Raw genomic sequence first — 15,396 nt, 5'->3', positions numbered from 1 at the left:
GCAATACCGAAGTCCGGGCTTCGTCGAAGATTACTTGACCAAAATTTCAACCAATTTGGTTGAAAAATGAGGGCGTGACAGTGCCGCCTCAACTTTCACGAAAAGCCGGATATGACGTCATCAAAGACATTTATCAAAAAAATGAAAAAAAACGTTCGGGGATTTCATACCCAGGAACTCTCATGTCAAATTTCATAAAGATCGGTCCAGTAGTTTAGTCTGAATCGCTCTACACACACACACACACACACACACACACGCACACACGCACACACGCACACACGCACATACACCACGACCCTCGTTTCGATTCCCCCTCGATGTTAAAATATTTAGTCAAAACTTGACTAAATATAAAAAACGTCTAAGGATATCATACCCAGGAACCCTCATGTCAAATTTCATAAAGATCGGCCCAGTAGTTTAGTCTGAATCGCTCTACACACACACAGACACAGACACAGACACAGACACACACACACACACACACACACCACACACACACACACACACACACACACCACGACCCTCGTCTCGATTCCCCCCTCTATGTTAAAACATTTAGTCAAAACTTGACTAAATGTAAAAAAGTCGCGTAAGGCGAAAATACAACATTTAGTCAAGTAGCTGTCGAACTCACAGAATGAAACTGAACGCAATGCCATTTTTATATGGCGGGGATATAGCTCAGTTGGTAGCGCGCTTGATTTGTATTCAGTTGGCCGCTGTCAGCGTGAGTTCGATCCCAGGTTCGGCAGAAATTTATTTCAGAGTCAACTTTGGATCGTTTTATACATTTGCAGACTCTCTTCGGTACGTGGGTGTGCACGTTAAAGATCCCACGATTGACAAAAGGGTCTTTCCTAGCAAAATTGCTTAGGCACAGTTAATAATTGTCTACCTATACCCGTGTGACTTGGAATAATAGGCCGCGAAAGGTAAATATGCGCCGAAATGGCTGAAATCTACTGGCCGTATAAAATTTCATCTCACACGGCATCACTGCAGAGCGCCTAGAACTGTACCCACGGAATATGCGCGATATAAGCCTCATTGATTGATTGATTGATTGATTTTTCAGCAAGACCGTATACTCGTAGCATCGTCAGTCCACCGCTCATGGCAAAGGCAGTGAAATTGACAAGAAGAGCGGGGTAGTAGTTGCACTAAGAAGGATAGCACGCTTTTCTGTACCTCTCTTTGTTTTAACTTTCTGAGCGTGTTTTTAATCCAAACATATCATATCTATATGTTTTTGGAATCAGGAACCGACAAGGAATAAGATGAAAGTGTTTTTAAATTGATTTCGACAATTTAATTTTGATAATAATTTTTATATATTTAATTTTTAGAGCTTGTTTTTAATCCAAATATAACATATTTATATGTTTTTGGAATCAGAAAATGATGGAGAATAAGATGAACGTAAATTTGGATCGTTTTATACATTTTTATTTTTTTTTACAATTTTCAGATTTTTAATGACCAAAGTCATTAATTAATTTGTAAGCCACCAAGCTGAAATGCAATACCGAAGTCCGGGCTTCGTCGAAGATTACTTGACCAAAATTTAAACCAATTTGGTTGAAAAATGAGGGCGTGACAGTGCCGCCTCAACTTTCACGAAAAGCCGGATATGACGTCATCAAAGACATTTATCAAAAAAATGAAAAAAACATTCGGGGATTTCATACCCAGGAACTCTCATGTCAAATTTCATAAAGATCGGTCCAGTAGTTTAGTCTGAATCGCTCTACACACACACACACACACAGACAGACACACACACGCACATACACCACGACCCTCGTCTCGATTCCCCCCTCTACGTTAAAACATTTAGTCAAAACTTGACTAAATGTAAAAATGGGATGGCGGCCAAATGGGATGGTGTCAAAATGGGATGTCGCGCAATTGTTATGACACGGTAGTAAAATGACGCTTGGCTTGTGAAATGTCGCGACAATGGGATGGGGGCGAAATGGAATGCGGTGAAACGGCATGGCGGCCAAATGGGATATGGTGTCAAAATGGGATGTCGCGCTATTGTTATGACATGTTAGTAAAATGACGTTTGGCTTGTGAAATGTCGCGAAAATGGGATGGGGCAAAAAATGGGACGGCGGCAAAATGGGATTGCACCAAAATGGGATGTGGAACTAAAACCACCCCCACCACTCAGCGTAGAGGCTCTAAACAAGAAAAATAATAATAATAAAAGGCATGCATTACTTTGTGGAATGCGATATTTTTCCATTTTTCCATTTTTACAAATCGCGGTTTTAGGTTCGACGTGATTTGTAAAATATTTTTACATTTTTACAAATCACAGGTTAACAGGTATGCAACTCAGTGTGTGAGAGCCTCGGAGCGCTACCGTTGCGTTACTGTTGTTTTAACTTCCTTTAACGATCCAAGCGTTCCGTTACCGATGGGTTAAGGTTCCATTACCGTTCATTCTGATCGGGAGGGGAACGGCTAACATTTTGAACATGCAGCCCAAACTCAACCGACCCTACCGACCCTACCGTTCAAAGCAGTTCCGTTAACGATCATTTACGTTCCATTGCGGTTTCCTCCCGATCCCTCCCGTGCCCGCACCGTTCCTTGGTCGATACGGGAACGGGACCTAGAACGGTTGTGTGGAATGGGGGTATAAGAGAAACGCACGACTGCCCAGTACTCACCGCTCGCTAATCGCGCTGGTGCCGATAGCTCTTTGTGCATGTACACGCTGACAAATCCCTCGCTAGTCCAAACAATACGCCCATAGGTCCTTGAATAACAATTAGTCTACCTCGTGAGTGGCACTTGTAACTAGCCTAGGTGTGTCGTTTCAATGTCGTTTATTGATTGTTTCCTCGGAGATGACCTGCTTTGTGAGCCCGTGACTTCTTCAAAAGCAATAAAGTGAAACGGCGGCTTATATTCTGTTTGGTGCTCAATGGCTTAACAAGGTTACAAGTCCTTACTGTTTTCAGTGTTGGTGTTCGTTTTACATGGAGTTTCTTTTCTGAGGCCCGGTGAAGCAGAAAGCAGCGGCAAACGGCTCAACATTCTGAGTAAGTATTTCACATGTGAACAGTTGCCCCCAAAGACACGTGTTTATTCAGTCAAGTTTTTAAAAAATTATTATTGTTCCTGCTTGCCCAGAATACTCTCTACTAGTGTGCCAGCTTTTGGAATGCTAAAGAACTGAATTAGTGAATAGGTATAGGTATTTGGTGAACACAGGCATATTTCACGGTAAGCATTCTGTTTTGTGCACTACTGCTTGGTGTCCAAAAGACAAGCGTCGCCAACTATGACGGTGTGACTCAGAAATACTGTATATAGAGTGTTAACCATGTGTTGTTGTTGTTGCTGTTGCTGTTGTGGTTGTTGTTGTGGTAATGGTGGTAGTTGTTGTTGTTGTTTCGAAAAAATGTTAGCCATTGTGGAGGGTTTTCCCAGGTGTATCTCTTCTGTTTTTTCATGTGTCTTTACATTGAGTCAAGTTTTTTAACAAAATGTTTTAACATAGACTCGGAATCGCGACGAGGGTGATGGTGGAGGTTTGTGAGTGTGCGTGCGTGTGTGTGTGTGTGTGTGTGTGTGTGTGTTTGTGTGTGTGTGTGTGTGTGTAAAGTGATTCCCAGAAAACTACTGGGCAGATCGTCATGAAACTTTGCATACAAATTCTTCCAGATGATACCCCAGACGTTCTTTTGTTTTCTCTCTCCATTTTTTCGACAAATGTCTTTGACGACTTCATATTCGGCTTTTATTGAAAGTTGAGGCGGCACTGTCACGCACTCATTTTTCGATCAAATTGATTGAAATTTTGGTCAAATACAGAAAATGCGCTTTTCTGTTCAGCACAAGCGCTACTGCGCTATAGCTTCTGTGAATTCAAGTGATCGACAGCCGGCCAACCCGATTTACACGGACTAATTAAGAGATGTATTCATACAATGTGTCAGCGCTTTCTCGACCGCGGGGAATCGGTGAAGTCTGGGTGAAATTATGCAGTGCGTTCAGTTTCATTAGTCGACAGATTGACTAAATGTATTAGTTTCGCTTTACGCGACTTCTTTTAACTTAAGAAAAAAACCATGTTTTATTGTCATGTTACCACTTGCATTCACCATTTATTAACATGAAACAGTCATGTGGTTATCCTTTTGGTATTTCAAGATTTTACAGGGCGGTTTGGGAACCCGTCAAGCAAGACGCCGAAACCCTTCAATCACTAGTACATGTAGTTTCACAGTGCACCTAGACATTCATCATTCCGGTTTCAGTCCGAAGGGGACATGGCACACATTGTACCGTAACACTGCTATCACTGAGGAGATGGAAAACTAACAACCATTTTTCAATCCGGCTGTCAATTCCAAACAGCTTAAATATTCTACGTTGTACCTGCTGAAAAATGTGCCGTGTGCAAGGAATGTGTGCACATCACGTTTCGTGGACTTTGAACTAAAGAAAACGTGGTGTACATATATACATTCCATTGTGAGCTTCCTCCAGACTAAATGTCCGAGAAAAAGATGGTCATTTCAAAAGCATTTATTCTCGGCGCTGTCCAGTGTGTTTCAAGAGTCTGGGTCAGTGGATCCTTATTCTAGGGAGCTCCTTTCTTGTCAGAAAATGAAATGGCGATATTCAGTCAGGCAGTATGTGCCAATATGTTTCGCGCAACAAAACAAAAAACTGAGAGAGAGAGAGAGAGAGAGAGAGAGAGAGAGAGAGAGAGAGAGAGAGAGAGAGAGAGAGAGAGAGAGAGAGAGAGACCGGCCCCCGTGGCGCAGTGGTTAGCGCATCGGACTGCAGGCCGGGAGATCGTGGTTCGAATCCCATAAGGGGTGCGTGGGTTTTTCGAGCTTCGATCGGCTCCTACCCAGAGTGGAAGTGCTAAAGTTCCAATGGGAAGGCTGGGATCACACAGCCGAGTGTCATTCACTTCACGAATGCGATTGACTCAGAAAGCGCGAAAAACAAAAACAAAACTTGTCCCGATTCTTGTGACCCTTCCTGCTCTGCAGGGCTCTCATGGTGACCTTGGTCCTAGTGTTCCTGTTCCAGCCATCCCTGAATATTCTGCTACCAGCCTGGGATGCTCCAGGGGGGTCGACGGAGGGACGCAGTGGCGGTCTGCTCTCTGAGGAGACGCTCACTCAATCTGGTTCCGCGACTTAACAGTCAGTGTCGTAAGTAGAAGGCTTAGTAGGTAGCGGTGCCTGTGTCCCTTGCCAGGAACAGGACCAATACTGAACACCGTCGAAGTGACTCAGCAGCAGTGCAGTGTCATCTTCCGAGGGTAGCCTACCCCAGCGGCCTGACATCCTTCCCTGGAGTGTCTGTAAAATTAGTGAGGGTGCACACTGGGGGCTCATTGATTCGACAAAGTCTGGCGGCGGAACGAAGTTCAGGAGTGGATGTTGCAGTGAGTGCTGGGACGGGGCGGCGTGGGAGCATACTGGGAGAAGGAACAAGCGTCGGGACAAGCAAAAAGAGAATGAAATAAAACAATAAATAAACAAGAGAGAGGAAGAGAAAAAGAAAAGAGAAAGAGAGAAAAGAAAAAAAAAGAAAGAGAGGGAGAAGAGTAGAAAGAAGAGATGAGAGTGAAAAGGAGAAAGAGAAGGAAAAAAAAAAGAGAAAAAAAAAGAAGAAAAAGAAAAAGAAGAGGAGGTAGAAGAAAAAGAGAAGAGAGAAGAAAACAAGTTGCGTAAGGCGAAATTACTACATTTAGTCTAGCTGTGGAACTCACAGAATGAAACTGAACGCACTGCATTTTTTCACAATGACCGTAGTCCGCCGCTTGTGCAAAACGGAGTGAAACTGACGAGCCTGTTCAGCGCGGTAGTGGTTTCGCTGTGCTGCATAGCACGCTTTTCTGTACCTCTCTTCGTTTTAACTTTCTGAGCGTGTTTTTAATCCAAACATATCATATCTATATGTTTTTGGAATCAAGAACCGACAAGGAATAAGATGAAATTGTTTTTAAATCGATTTCGGAAATTTAATTTTGATCATAATTTTTATATTTTTAATTTTCAGAGTCTGTCTTTGATCCAAATATAACATATTTACATGTTTTTGGAATCAGGAAATGATGTAGAATAAGATGAACGTAAATTTGGATCGTTTTATATAAAAAATATTATTACAATTTTCAGATTTTTAATGACCAAAGTCATTAATTAATTTTTAAGCCACCAAGCTGAAATGCAATACCGAAGTCCGGCCTTCGTCGAAGATTGCTTTACAAAAATTTCAATCAATTTGATTGAAAAATGAGGGTGTGACAGTGCCGCCTCAACTTTTACAAAAAGCCGGATATGACGTCATCAAAAGTATTTATCGGAAAAAATGAAAAAAACGTCCGGGGATATCATTCCCAGGAACTCTCATGTAAAATTTCATAAAGATCGGTCCAGTAGTTTGGTCTGAATCGCTCTACACACACACACGCACAGACAGACACACACACATACACCACGACCCTCGTCTCGATTCCCCCTCTATGTTAAAACATTTAGTCAAAACTTGACTAAATGTAAAAAGAAACAAGTCGCGTAAGGCGAAATTACTACATTTAGTCAAGCTGTGGAACTCACAGAATGAAACTGAACGCACTGCATTTTTTCACAATGACCGTAGTCCGCCGCTTGTGCAAAACGGAGTGAAACTGACGAGCCTGTTCAGCGCGGTAGTGGTTTCGCTGTGCTGCATAGCACGCTTTTCTGTACCTCTCTTCGTTTTAACTTTCTGAGCGTGTTTTTAATCCAAACATATCATATCTATATGTTTTTGGAATCAGGAACCGACAAGGAATAAGATGAAATTGTTTTTAAATCGATTTCGGAAAATTAATTTTGATCATAATTTTTATATTTTTAATTTTCAGAGCTTGTTTTTAATCCAAATATAACATATTTATATGTTTTTGGAATCAGGAAAATGATGTAGAATAAGATGAACGTAAATTTGGATCGTTTTATAAAAAAAAAATTTAATTACAATTTTCAGATTTTTAATGACTAAAGTCATTAATTAATTTTTAAGCCACCAATCTGAAATGCAATACCGAAGTCCGGCCTTCGTCGAAGATTGCTTTACAAAAATTTCAATCAATTTGATTGAAAAATGAGGGTGTGACAGTGCCGCCTCAACTTTTACAAAAAGCCGGATATGACGTCATCAAAAGTATTTATCGAAAGAATGAAACAAACGTCCGGGGATATCATTCCCAGGAACTCTCATGTAAAATTTCACAAAGGTCGGTCCAGTAGTTTGGTCTGAATCGCTCTACACACACACACGCACAGACAGACACACACAGACACACACACACACACACACACACACACACACACACACACACACACACACACACACACACACACACACACACACACACACACACACCATGACCCTCGTCTTGATTCCCCCTCTATGTTAAAACATTTAGTCAAAACTTGACTAAACTGATGTAAAAAGAAAAGAAAAACAAGTCGCGTAAGGCGAAATTACTACATTTAGTCAAGCTGTGGAACTCACAGAATGAAACTGAACGTTGTCCGCCGCTAGTGCAAAAGGCAGTGAAAGTGACGAGCCTGTTTGGCGCGGTAGCGATTGCGCTGTGCTTCATAGCACGCTTTACTGTACCTCTATTCGTTTTAACTTTCTGAGCGTGTTTTTAATCCAAACATATCATATCTATATGTTTTTGGAATCAGGAACCGACAAGGAATAAGATGAAATAGTTTTAAAACGATTTCGGAAATTTAATTTTGATCATAATTTTTATATTTTTAATTTTCAGAGCTTGTTTTTAATCCAAATATAACATATGTATATGTTTTTGGAATCAGAAAATGATGAAGAATAAGATGAAATTGTTTTTGGATCGTTTAATAAAAAAATAATTTTAATTACAAATTTCCGATTTTTAATGACCAAACTCACTCATTAGTTTTTAAGCCACCAAGCTGAAATGCAATACCAAACCCCGGGCTTCGTCGAAGATTGCTTTGCCAACATTTCAATCAATTTGATTGAAAAATGAGGGTGTGACAGTGCCGCCTCAACTTTTACAAAAAGCCGGATATGACGTCATCAAAGGTATTTATCGAAAAAATGAAAAAAACGTCCGGGGATATCATACCCAGGAACTCTCATGTCAAATTTCATAAAGATCGGCCCAGTAGTTTAGTCTGAATCGCTCTACACACACACACAGACAGACAGACAGACAGACAGACACACATACACCACGACCCTCGTCTCGATTCCCCCCTCTATGTTAAAACATTTAGTCAAAACTTGACTAAATGTAAAAAAGAGACAGACAGAGACAGGGACAGACAGAGACAGACAGACAGAGACAGACAGAGACATACAGACAGACAAACAGACAGAGACAGACACAGATAGACACAGAGAAACACAGAGAGACGGACAGGGAGAGAGAGAGACAGAGGGAGACACAGAGAGAGGGAGGGAGAGAATCGGAGAGAGGGAGAGAGACAGACAGACAGACAGACACACACACACACACACACAGACACACACACACACACACAATCAAGTGACGTTCCTACGACTATCATTAATTTGGGTTCAAACAGCAAAGCCCCTCCCAGGCAAGCACACTTGTCAACGTCTCGCTGCACCTCAGCACCATGCCGGACCCACGGTTTTCTAAGAAGAAAATGTCACTTCTCCTACGGCCACAGTCCGCAGCGGGCTCGCGTCATGTAGTGGACAAAGACTCACAACAACAGCAACACCCACGCCCACCCGTGTCCAAAACCATCCGACCATGGAGCGCACACCTTCGACAGCGCGGAGAGCTGTCCCCCCAGAAGGTCCTCCGCCCCGCTCAGCACCTCCGCAAATCGCACATGAAAGCCTCGGGCCGCCACAAGGACGCGGAGGTTGAGGCTGTTCAGCGAGTGCTCGCTTTCCCCTCCACGAAGACTGCGAGAAGCAGCGTGGAGTCAGGGGGAGACTATGCAGACCTGGAGGTGGTCACTCTGGTCAGCGCCAAACAGCTTCATGGTCAGTGGGTGTAGCGATTGAAAAGTGAAGTGTATTACTACAGTATTAGTACCACTTATTGCCCAAAGGTCACTGTGAAATAACCAGGTATCGATCTTGCAGTTTCTTTTAAAGCTCTGCATGTTTCTTTTTTTTTTTAATTTTTTTTTTTTTTACTAAATGTTTTAACATAGACGGGGAATCGAGACGAGGGTCGTGGTGTATGTGTGTGTGTATGTATGTATACAAGTATGTATGTTAGAGAACGTAAAGCGCTCTATAAATCTCCCATATTATTATTATGTATGTGCGTGTTTGTGTGTGTGTGTGTGTGTGTGTAGAGCGATTCAGAGAAAACTACTAAACCGATCTTCATGAAATTTCACATGAGAGTTCCTGGGTATGATATCCCCGGACGTTTTTTTTTTCTCTCATTTTTTCGATAAATGCCTTTGATGACGTCATATCCGGCTTTTTGTGAAAGTTGCACGCCCTCATTTTTCAATCAAATTGATTAAAATTTTGGTCAAGTAATTTTCGACAAAGTCCGGACTGTGAGATTGAATTTCAGCTTGGCAGCGTAAAAATTAGTTAATTAGTTTGCTCATTAAAGTTGTCATTAAAATCGAATTTTCACTAACAGATTCAAAAATGATTGCATCGTATTCCACAATTTCTCCTGATTTCAAAAACATATACATATGTCATGTTTACTATAAAAATGTGCTCTGTCGAAACAGACCAATAGCAGAAGATATCATCACACAGTCAGTCAATGTTAGATATATTGCTAATTCTCTGGACATGTTGTATTTACTGTAAAGAAATTACAAAAGTATTTGTCTCAGTTTTGGCTGTTCCATATCCCTCCCTCTGATTATTATTTCTTTTTGTTCACTCTTTTCTTGTACTTTTCAGTATTTTCAAATGTCTTTTCTTTCAAAAAGTCTTTAGTCACTTGCTCAACTAAATTCTGGGATCATTACATTTTCATATATATTTGTTTGTTTTTAAATTTAGGTGTTTTTATATTTAGTCAAGTTTTGACTAAATATTTTAACATCGAGGGGGAATCGAAACGAGGGTCGTGGTGTATGTGCGTGCGTGTGTGCGTGTGTGCGTGTGTGCGTGCGTGTGTGTGTGTGTGTGTAGAGCGATTCAGACTAAACTACTGGACCGATCTTTGTGAAATTTGACATGAGAGTTCCTGGGTATGAAATCCCCGAACTTTTTTTTCATTTTTTTGATAAATGTCTTTGATGACGTCATATCCGGCTTTTCGTGAAAGTTGAGGCGGCACTGTCACGCCCTCATTTTTCAACCAAATTGGTTCAAATTTTGGTCAAGTAATCTTCGACGAAGCCCGGGGTTCGGTATTGCATTTCAGCTTGGTGGCTTAAAAATTAATTAATGACTTTGGTCATTAAAAATCAGAAAATTGTAAAAAAAAATAAAAAATTATAAAACGATCCAAATTTACGTTTATCTTATTCTCCATCATTTGCTGATTCCAAAAACATATAAATATGTTATATTCGGATTAAAAACAAGCTCTGAAAATTAAATATATAAAAATTATTATCAAAATTAAATTGTCTAAATCAATTTAAAAACACTTTCATCTTATTCCTTGTCGGTTCCTGATTCCAAAAACATATAGATATGATATGTTTGGATTAAAAACACGCTCAGAAAGTTAAAACAAAGAGAGGTACAGAAAAGCGTGCTATCCTTCTTAGCGCAACTACTACCCCGCTCTTCTTGTCAATTTCACTGCCTTTGCCATGAGCGGTGGACTGACGATGCTACGAGTATACGGTCTTGCTGAAAAATGGCAGCTACTTGACTAAATATTGTATTTTCGCCTTACGCGACTTGTTGTTTTTGAAGTGGGGAAGCAATAAAGAGGTCGTCGATATCAAAACTGATATCGACGGAAATGTCGTCGATATCACTTTTGCACTGAGCTCAGTTTTGCCCAATTGACCAATGGAAATCCACGTAACATATGAAATAGCAATATTAATAATTATAGTCTCGGCGATGACTGTTTTTTGGTGTTAATCTGTTACTTTGATGCCGACAGCTTGACTAAATGTTTTTATATCGCTTCACGAGACTTGTGGTTTTTTATATTTAGTCAAGTTTTGACTAAATATTTTAACATCGAGGGGGAATCGAAACGAGGGTCGTGGTGTATGTGCGTATGTGTGTGCGTGCGTGTGTGTGTGTGTGTGTGTAGAGCGATTCAGACTAAACTACTGGACCGATCTTTATGAAATTTGACATGAGAGTTCCTGGGTATGAAATCCCCGAACTTTTTTTTCATTTTTTTGATAAATGTCTTTGATGACGTCATATCCGGCTTTTCGTGAAAGTTGAGGCGGCACTGTCACGCCCTCATTTTTCAACCAAATTGGTTCAAATTTTGGTCAAGTAATCTTCGACGAAGCCCGGGGTTCGGTATTGCATTTCAGCTTGGTGGCTTAAAAATTAATTAATGACTTTGGTCATTAAAAATCTGAAAATTGTAAAAAAAAATAAAAATTTATAAAACGATCCAAATTTACGTTTATCTTATTCTCCATCATTTGCTGATTCCAAAAACATATAAATATGTTATATTCGGATTAAAAACAAGCTCTGAAAATTAAATATATAAAAATTATTATCAAAATTAAATTGTCCAAATCAATTTAAAAACACTTTCATCTTATTCCTTGTCGGTTCCTGATTCCAAAAACATATAGATATGATATGTTTGGATTAAAAACACGCTCAGAAAGTTAAAACAAAGAGAGGTACAGAAAAGCGTGCTATCCTTCTTAGCGCAACTACTACCCCGCTCTTCTTGTCAATTTCACTGCCTTTGCCATGAGCGGTGGACTGACGATGCTACGAGTATACGGTCTTGCTGAACAATGGCAGCTACTTGACTAAATATTGTATTTTCGCCTTACGCGACTTGTTATATTTAGTCAAGTTTTGACTAAATATTTTAACATCGAGGGGGAATCGAAACGAGGGTCGTGGTGTATGTGCGTATGTGTGTGCGTGCGTGTGTGTGTGTGTGTGTGTAGAGCGATTCAGACTAAACTACTGGACCGATCTTTATGAAATTTGACATGAGAGTTCCTGGGTATGAAATCCCCGAACGTTTTTTTCATTTTTTGGATAAATGTCTTTGATGACGTCATATCCGGCTTTTCGTGAAAGTTGAGGCGGCACTGTCACGCCCTCATTTTTCAACCAAATTGGTTCAAATTTTGGTCAAGTAATCTTCGACGAAGCCCGGGGTTCGGTATTGCATTTCAGCTTGGTGGCTTAAAAATTAATTAATGACTTTGGTCATTAAAAATCGGAAAATTGTAAAAAAAAATAAAAATTTATAAAACGATCCAAATTTACGTTTATCTTATTCTCCATCATTTGCTGATTCCAAAAACATATAAATATGTTATATTCGGATTAAAAACAAGCTCTGAAAATTAAATATATAAAAATTATTATCAAAATTAAATTGTCCAAATCAATTTAAAAACACTTTCATCTTATTCCTTGTCGGTTCCTGATTCCAAAAACATATAGATATGATATGTTTGGATTAAAAACACGCTCAGAAAGTTAAAACAAAGAGAGGTACAGAAAAGCGTGCTATCCTTCTTAGCGCAACTACTACCCCGCTCTTCTTGTCAATTTCACTGCCTTTGCCATGAGCGGTGGACTGACGATGCTACGAGTATACGGTCTTGCTGAAAAATGGCAGCTACTTGACTAAATATTGTATTTTCGCCTTACGCGACTTGTTTATATTTAGTCAAGTTTTGACTAAATATTTTAACATCGAGGGGGAATCGAAACGAGGGTCGTGGTGTATGTGCGTGCGTGTGTGCGTGCGTGCGTGTGTGTGTGTGTGTGTGTGTGTGTGTGTGTGTGTGTGTAGAGCGATTCAGACTAAACTACTGGACCGATCTTTATGAAATTTGACATGAGAGTTCCTGGGTATGAAATCCCCGAACTTTTTTTTCATTTTTTTGATAAATGTCTTTGATGACGTCATATCCGGCTTTTCGTGAAAGTTGAGGCGGCACTGTCACGCCCTCATTTTTCAACCAAATTGGTTCAAATTTTGGTCAAGTAATCTTCGACGAAGCCCGGGGTTCGGTATTGCATTTCAGCTTGGTGGCTTAAAAATTAATTAATGACTTTGGTCATTAAAAATCAGAAAATTGTAAAAAAAAATAAAAATTTATAAAACGATCCAAATTTACGTTTATCTTATTCTCCATCATTTGCTGATTCCAAAAACATATAAATATGTTATATTCGGATTAAAAACAAGCTCTGAAAATTAAATATATAAAAATTATTATCAAAATTAAATTGTCCAAATCAATTTAAAAACACTTTCATCTTATTCCTTGTCGGTTCCTGATTCCAAAAACATATAGATATGATATGTTTGGATTAAAAACACGCTCAGAAAGTTAAAACAAAGAGAGGTACAGAAAAGCGTGCTATCCTTCTTAGCGCAACTACTACCCCGCTTTTCTTGTCAATTTCACTGCCTTTGCCATGAGCGGTGGCCTGACGAGGCTACGAGTAAAATGGCATTGCATTCAGTTTCATTCTGTGAGTTCGACAGCTACTTGACTAAATATTGTATTTTCGCCTTTCGCGACTTGTTTTGTTTTTTTGTTGTTGTTGTTGCTCCAACCCTTCTTTTTTGCCTCTCTCTCTCTCTCTTTTTTTGTTTTGTTGTTCTTGTTAATTATCGTTGTGTTGTTTGTTATTGTTGTTGTGGTTTTTGCTGTTGTTGTTGTTTAAGTAATGAAAAAAAAATCTAATAGATCCCTTGACTTTGGGGTAGCGCGACTTTAAACATTTTACAAATCGCGGGGCGCGCCCCGTGATTTGTAAAATGTTTTACATTTTTACAAATTACGGGTTAACGACAGTCTTTGTCGTCAGGATTTCTTGGTTAGTTTTAGCACTTCCGCTGAATTCGCATGCGTACGCCCCTTGACCTATGCGAATCTCAGGAGCGATCGGGAAAACCCGGTAGAGCCCACGGTCAATCGACACTTTGTCGAGTTTACCATCCATACCATCGCCTGAGAAAATTTACTGATTTCGTCATATATTTGAGCTCTTTGGATTTTGCTCATGTATTTACAAAACTAAATAAGCAACTTGACCAGTAAATTTGATTACAAGTTAATAGCCCTGTGCAGCGATTGGTTCCTTCACTGAGAGGCAATGGAAACTGACGTCACCGACGTCAACCACCACCGACGAACGTTTGCTATGTATAGCTAGTATCAAATACTGAAAACGTTGGGCGGTTTTATGCCGCCTAACAAGAAGACAGTTATATCGGTAATTTGACATTTTTCATGTTGATAACAAAACAAAACAAATCACAGTGCTCTTTGTAACTAACACTTTTGGTTTATCGTTCTAGTGACACATACTAACGCCAAACCTTTCAATCATTACTATCTGGTAAAGTATCAGTTTTTTTTTTTTTAGCAATCCTAATAACCTCGAAGGCACAGCAGCAAACCTGCATGAAAGGATCAGTTACAGGTAAACTGTAAAATTCTACATCCGTACTGTCTTGAATCGTCCGTATATAATATGGACTTTTACAGGTGAAACGACAAAGGACACACACACAGCAGAACAAACAGAAGACAACAAACATGTTGGTCCCAGGAAACGCCATCCTTCCTTTGAGACCTGGGTGGCAGGGTCTCCTCAGGACTCCGATGAATATGACACAGACCTAGAAGAAAACGAATCAAAAGAGCAAACCACAAGTAAGACTTTCAAACTCTTGGTTTTACCGTCTTCAATGTGAAATGAAAACGCAGGCAGGCAGAGACGCAGCACAACAGACAGCCAGAAAGACAGAAAGACAGACAGACAGACGGGCAGACAGGCACACACACACACACACACACACACACACACACACACACACACACATACACACACACACACACACACACGACACACATGGCACACACACACACACACGACACACAACCACACACACACTGGCACACACACAAGCACACACACAGTGACATACACACACTCCGCACACACACACACACACACACTGACACACACACACACACACACACTGTATACGCGCACACGCAGGAAAAGGGGGCAGGGGAATAACCACCAGTTCCCTGTCTCTTTGTCTCTCTGTTTCTCTCTGTCTGTTTCTCTCTGTCTCTGTCTCTGTCTCCGTCTCTCAGGCTCTCTCAGGCTCTCTCTCTCTCTCTCTCTCTCTCTCTCTCTCTCTCTCTCTCTCTCTCTCTCTCTCTCTCTCTCTCTCTCTCTCTCTCT

The 15,396-nt window shown here is 40.3% G+C and overlaps 1 protein-coding gene across 1 annotated transcript in view; it reads left to right on the top strand.

Moving 5' to 3' along the window:
- Positions 1 to 2,750: 2,750 nt before the first annotated feature.
- LOC138964116 (leucine-rich repeat-containing protein 74A-like) overlaps positions 2,751 to 15,396 on the top strand; it is a 44,304-nt gene continuing 31,658 nt past the window's right edge. The window contains exons 1-3 of the mRNA XM_070336001.1: positions 2,751 to 3,062; positions 8,622 to 9,054; positions 14,688 to 14,855. Of these exons, the coding sequence (XP_070192102.1) occupies positions 8,676 to 9,054; positions 14,688 to 14,855 (547 nt within the window). The 5' untranslated portion in view covers positions 2,751 to 3,062; positions 8,622 to 8,675. The remainder of the gene's footprint in view (positions 3,063 to 8,621; positions 9,055 to 14,687; positions 14,856 to 15,396) is intronic.

This window comes from Littorina saxatilis, linkage group LG4 (assembly GCF_037325665.1).
Source record: "Littorina saxatilis isolate snail1 linkage group LG4, US_GU_Lsax_2.0, whole genome shotgun sequence".
In the NCBI taxonomy this organism is placed as follows: Eukaryota; Metazoa; Mollusca; class Gastropoda; order Littorinimorpha; family Littorinidae; genus Littorina; species Littorina saxatilis.
This window is presented reverse-complemented; position numbering and strand designations above follow the sequence as displayed.